Source organism: Arachis ipaensis, chromosome B10 (assembly GCF_000816755.2).
Source record: "Arachis ipaensis cultivar K30076 chromosome B10, Araip1.1, whole genome shotgun sequence".
NCBI lineage: Eukaryota > Viridiplantae > Streptophyta > Magnoliopsida > Fabales > Fabaceae > Arachis > Arachis ipaensis.
This window is the reverse complement of record NC_029794.2, coordinates 134,149,110-134,155,701: the sequence shown is the minus strand read 5'-3', so window position 1 is coordinate 134,155,701 and position 6,592 is coordinate 134,149,110. Positions and strand designations below refer to the sequence as shown.

Below are 6,592 nucleotides of genomic sequence, written 5' to 3'. Positions count from 1 at the left end.
TAGCTACTAAATTTTAGACTAGTTCATTAGACTCGATCTGTTTCTATTGCTCAATGTATAGTGTACACTGTATACACCCTTAGTAAATTAAATAAAATTATTTAAAATCTTTTAAAAATATCACTCCCTTTAACTATTAAAAATATCAATTAAATTTATCTGTTATAAAATAAGTTTAATTTTGATGCATGATCGTATAAAATATTTTATACAATGCAATTATATTTATTTTTTTAGATAACTATTATGTAGATAGCCAATGAGTAATAGCTCAAATAGCATAGACTCCCCATACTCAATTAAGAGGTTGCGGGTTCGAGTCTCCTATCTTTCCAAATTTTGGCCAATGAATAATAGCTCAAATGACATAGTCTCCCCATACTCAATTAAGAAGTTGCGGGTTCGAGTCTCTTATCTTTGGTAAAAAAAAAATAAAAGAAATTGTTATTCACAATTTCATAAATCACATTTTGTAAAATTGTCCCCAGAAAAATAGTTAGTTTAGATTGAATCTAATTCAAATTTTAAATAGATCAGAAGATAATTAACTAACTTATCCTTTTTGTTTTTTCTATTAGTTATCCAAAAAGATTTTATATTCTATCTATCAATCTATCTATAGATCTATCTATCTATATATATATATATATACATAGCAGTTGATGCATGTAACTATCAATTCTCCACTCTTCTGCTTACGTAACTCTTTCTCTCTATTTGGGTGTCATTGAAGAAGAAGAAGGATGGTGAACACTGCACTTGTTCGTACCGTTATCGGCATTATAGGTTTTTTTCATACTTCTCTCTTTAATTTGTTTCATTGAGAATTGAATGAGATTTACATAGGTTTACGTGTTTATGCGAGTTTCTGAGAGATTTTTGCATTGCTTCTGTGCGCAGGGAATGTGATCTCTTTCGGCTTGTTTTTCTCACCAGCGTAAACTATCTCTTGACTCAGCATCTACTTTTATTTATAAAGTTTTTGTTATAATTGCGTCTTTTTTTTTGTTCTTTGTCAATAATTTCGGTGTGATTGATCATGTTATTCTGCTTATTTGTTCATCATTGTTTGATGTTTGATTATTAAAGATTAATTATGATACAAATAAAAAAATAAAATAACGATAAAACTTTCATGATGACTGCCAAATCTCATGCATTGTCACAGAAAAATAAGTTATCTAGGGACCTTGGATATATATAATTTTTCGATTTCTTTTTTCAGTTTTTTAATAATTTCCACTTGAAAAATGCTATTTTGGAATAATAATAATAATAATAATAATAATAATAAAGAAATTTTTTGTTTGTTTATTTGAATGAATGTTTCTTTCAGGCCAACATTCTATCGGATAATAAAGAAAAAGTCCGTGGAAGAGTTCAAACCGGATCCATATATAGCAACGGTTCTAAACTGTGCGTTTTGGGTATTCTATGGGCTTCCTTTCGTGCACCCTCACAGCAAAATATTATTTATTTTAAAAGATTTATTAAGTTTATTTATATGTATTTGTTTTTTTTGTACTCTATAACTGTATTCATACACCTTAGTATCCACAAAAGTTTATTATGTTATCTAAAACTGACATTAGTTTCGGTATATTTTTAAATTATTGACAAGGCAAAGGTTATAAAAACGAAGAGTGTGGAATATATGCCATTTTGGTTATCTCTAACTAACTTTCTCAATGGAGTGTGCTGGACAATATACGCTCTCATCCACCCTTTTGATATTTACGTCCTGGTATGTAGTAACTAACTTTTCAAATATAGTATCTATTTTTAATTAGTCTCTAATAATCTAGTAATACATATGGCTGCAGGTAAGTAATGGAATTGGGGCCTTGTCTGGACTGATTCAGCTCATACTATATGCCTGTTATTGTTCCTGTAATAATGGAGAGAAGAACGGTGGTGATGGTGATAACACTGTGTCAACTACAGTGGCTAAGGGAAATATTGAATTAGTTTGATGTATCATTCCATGACTCTAACAACGTTCAAATTTGGAATTCCTATGATTTAGATTTCTGAGAGTAGTAGTGCGTAAATAGTGCTATTTTTGTGGTTTAGGAAATTGAGGAATATTTTTATGAATATTTTTAGTTGCTGTTTTTTTACTTTGTTATTTTTTTTTTACTAAAGATATAAGACTCGAACCCACAACTTCTTAATTGAGTATGAGAAGATTATGTTATTTGAGTTATAACTCATTGGTTTTACTTTGTTATTTTTAATAGTGCTACTTTGCTATAATATATATATGATAAAATTATATCCAATTTTTTTTTAAAAAAATATGTAATTTATTTTTTATAATATTTTAATCATAGTAGAACTAACTATAATAAGTTACTAAAATTAACAATTTTGATACTCATTTATAGAATCATTTATGGAAAACAGCAGTTGAATAATAAAAAACATTTTTAGCACAATTTACTTCATATATGGGATAATTTATTAGTTTTGTGGTACAGTTACATAATTTAATTAGAGTTAACTTTTTACTAATGAAATTAATTAATTATAAGTGATATTTTCAGCACAATTTGTACTATTTTATATATAGAAAAATCTATTAGTTTCGTGGTACGGTTATATATATGATTTAATTAAAATTAATTTTTATTAATAAAATTAATTAATTATAAGTAGCGAAACTGAGATTGAGATAGATATAGTAGTGATACTTAAAACGACTATTTTAAATAATACTTTAATTATAAAATTATCTTATTATAATTAACATATTATTTAGAGGAAAGAACAAATAGATCCCTGTGTCGTGCAGATATTTTTGTCTCTAAGCATTGAAAAATATTTTTAAGTTTCTATCATTCACAAAATTTGGACGGATCAGTCCCTCCGTCTAAATGCCTCCTCAGAAATTGATCTGTCCAAATGCCTCCGCCAGGACTGATCCGTCCAAATTTTGTAAAAGTCAAGGACTTAAAAATATTTTTCAATGATTAAAGATAAAAATATCTACGGGACAAAAAGTCAGAGCCTTTCTCCCCTCTTCCTATTCTCTCTCTCTCCCACTGGAACTCGATCTCTCTCATTTGTCTCGGCGTCGCACAGCAAGCTCTCTCTCTCCTCTCTGGTCTCGTAATCAAGGTCGTCGTCCTTGCACTCTGTCTCGTCATCCTCTTGCACACAGTCGCACGTCTTCGTTGGGCTCTTCGTCGCCGGCGGCACATGCAGATCGGGCTTATAACGAGAGAATATATTTATGCCAGTGTCTCAATTCTCCTGGTCCCCAACTTTTGGATGGATACCAAATTGGGCATATTTTGTCTTAGAACAATGACATTTTGCCTTTTCTATGTCTATCTGCATATCCTTCTTTAAACATGTTTATTTATTGGAAAAGTATAGGGTACTAATATACTATCTGCCAAAGAGACACATCTTGAAAATACATTTATAAAGACACTTCCATTAGACACAGCCATACAAAAAACATTTTTGTTAGACACATCTACAAAGACACTTCCATTAAATACCGTTATAAATCAGAGTTGGCAGAAGTTGGCAGAAATACTGTTGGTAATGTAGCGGAATTGTTATTTCTTTTAGTAACTCTGTATTTCAATCTTGAGACAGGTATAAAACAGGACTATTAGTTCTCACAATTTATATCTTGCTGGGGAAGGGGGGGCTGGGGTTCCTTTTTAAGTTAGATAGCATAGTCCTTGTCATAATGATTGGAATTGGTTAGGCATGGCACTGAGAATGCTAAGAAACCATGTTTTAGTAGGGTTCAATCTGAATTTCAACTGCACTGAGTCACATTTTGACATGATTTTCAGTCTCACCTCTCACACCATGAATTGAGCCAGAGTTAAAAGATGGTTATATTTCTTTTCCCTGGTAAACCAAACCAAGATTTGCAAAATCGGTACCAAATGTGGAACTAGCTATAGTACTATTACGAGATTTCTTTAGTGGCGTGGAGGCTATTTGGTGATAGTGAAATACTTATGCTGTCATGAAAAAAAATTAATTAAGCTTTTCAAATTTTCAGTCCCCCTCTTGGCTTCTTGTGAAAATAATGGAAGGGTACCAAAAGTGAAAAGTCGAAAACATCTGTGAAAATGATTCTTGTTTCAATAAATACTACATTTTCAGTTTACTTCTTTTGCAGAACCAACATAATATGTTCGCTTAGTCATTTGCTAAATTGGATGCAGATTTTACTAATGTCATCTTTGATGAGCTTGTGATATCAAATTCATGATACTTATCAAGGAGCTACCTTAATAATTAAGGTAATGCATTTTGTGTTTTAGAAATAATTCCTGCTTAGAAATATGTGTGAATGTTTTTTTCTATAGCAAATGTGTATCCATTTTAAACATGGGTTAGGGTTGAGTATAATGAGTCTAGTACTATAATGAGTCTAGTATAATGAGTCTAGTCTAGCTTCATGACTTTTGTAGTTAATCTAGTGTATCTGCTTAGCTTTTATGGGAATTATGAAATCATTCTTTTGTGAATTGTTATTGCATAACTTGGTTCTGTTTTTTCTCTTTTGAGCAGACCTATAGAAAGCATACTGATTGACATTGATATACATTTTAATATTTTGTGTACAATACTCAATAGGCCTTTAGCCAATCCAGTGTAGTAGCCGAAAAATCATAACAATGCATTTCACTACCGAGATAATACTCAATTTGGTCCCTGAATTTACACGCGAGTCTCAATTTAGTTCCTGAGATTTCAATTGCCTCTATTTAGTCCCTGAAGTTTATAAACGTGCCTCATATTAGTCCCTGAGACTATTTTTAGTATAAAAATGTTAATAGAGCGCTGTTGTAGACTATCACATGTCATGTTAAAACTTGTAAAATGATAGTTTTGGTTTTGACATTTAAATAGTTCAAAAACGACATTGTATTACTTATTTTGTTAGGTAAAATTTGAATAAACACCATTTAGGATGTTGTTTTTAGGTTATTTGGGTGCCAAAACCAAAACGACATCATTTTACAAAGTTTAGTGTGGCATCCAGCTGTCACGACAGTGTTTTGTACGTTGAAAATTGTTTCAAGGACTAACATGAGTTATGTTCACAAAATTTGGGGACTAAATAGAGGCAATTGAAACTTTAGGGACTAAATTGAGATTCGCGTGTAAGTTCAGGGACCAAATTGAGTATTATCTCTTTCACTACCATAACATCGTTTGTGATACATCGAATCCCTCATTTTGTGGACTGCAATTTTATTTATAGCTTCATCGCAAGATGCAATATAAGAATATTATTTATCCAATTATTTGTGTACATAAATCAGACCATTTACCATCTATCATTTTGTAAAGAAAGACATCACATTATTTACGTATACAAGAAATCCTGCTGTATAATTCACTCCTGCTGTTGTGCAGGAGGAGGATGAATAATTTACATTCATAAAAAGATTTAAATGAGTTGGGTGAAACACTAAATGAGGTTGAGTCTCGGCTTCTCTCGGAACTATTTCTTTGTCACACACCATGGACTAGGAAATGTGCTCAGCTGCATTATATGCCAATCAAGAATACAGTCAGCCTGATTTCTCAAAATGAAACGATCAAATAAATATTAAAATCAAAGACATCTATAAAGAAAATTAAAAAAATTCAGCTGAAATTGACCATGAAATTAAAAAATATCTTTTTTTGGAGAAGGTGAATTTAAATTAATTTGCTCGTGACCAGATAGAACAATTAAAAACACACGCATTGGAATACAGAGAAAAAACACACGCTTTATTTAACTAATTTCAGTGCTAGTTCAAATAAAAAAAAAATTTACCTGAATTTCTAACTAAGAAAGGTGAATATAGAGAAAATTCTTAAGGCTAAATAAAAAGCATTTATAGGAGAGAAAAGGGTATGAAGTCCTACAAATTCAGACTATGTTCGAGAGCCACTTAACAATAGTGAAACATAAATGCAAGAATAAACCTCCCAAATGCTGTATTTAAAACTACCAAAATTTCAAAAGCATGGTAGGAATGATGCACTATGGAACCAATAAAACATGAAAAAGAAAAACAGCAACCCCACTTATAGACTTAGAGTGTGTAGTTAACAATGACTAAGAAGCAATATGATACAGCAGGTTAGATTTGAATGGACCACAACCACAAAGTGATGTAAATTTTACGAAAGTAGGCATAAAGGGATGGCTGAAAACACTTCATTTTCTAGGTGAAATCTTGACAAATTAATAATAAATAAATAAATAAATAAAGAGGATAAAGTATCCTTAAAATTCATAAATGACAAATTTTTTCCTCACCATTTGGAAAAGGGTGTTAATTTAGGTCTTCCGTACAAAATTTATAATTTAGAGTGAATACCTCATGCGGTCCCTGACAATTATCTCGAAAGGACAACGAGGCCCCCAAGAAAAAAAAAAACACTCGATCCGCCCCTTGATAATTTTTTTTGAGACTGATTAGCCCCTATGCCAAAAAAAATAACATTGATTTTTTTTTTGCACAGGGGCCTCGTTGTTCTTTCGAGGTAATTGTTAGGGGCCGAGTTGAGTTTTTTATTTTTTGTCAGGAGCCGGATTTAGGTTTTATTTTTTTGT

General features: G+C 31.2%; 1 protein-coding gene across 1 annotated transcript; it reads left to right on the top strand.

Moving 5' to 3' along the window:
* On the top strand, positions 744–2,059 carry LOC107621233 (bidirectional sugar transporter SWEET7b). The gene is made up of 6 exons (XM_021114736.1): positions 744–786; positions 901–937; positions 1,337–1,506; positions 1,552–1,562; positions 1,622–1,744; positions 1,824–2,059. The coding sequence occupies exons 1-6, from the start codon at positions 744–746 to the stop codon at positions 1,971–1,973; spliced, it is 534 nt and encodes a 177-aa protein (XP_020970395.1). The 3' UTR covers positions 1,974–2,059.

Coding starts and splice junctions, on each gene's coding strand:
- LOC107621233 (XM_021114736.1), top strand. CDS start 744: ATGGTGAACACTGCACTTGTTCGTACCGTTATCGGCATTATAG. Junction 938..1,336: donor GGCTTGTTTTTCTCACCAGC/GTAAACTATCTC, acceptor TGTTTCTTTCAG/GCCAACATTCTATCGGATAA. Junction 1,745..1,823: donor CTTTTGATATTTACGTCCTG/GTATGTAGTAAC, acceptor ATATGGCTGCAG/GTAAGTAATGGAATTGGGGC.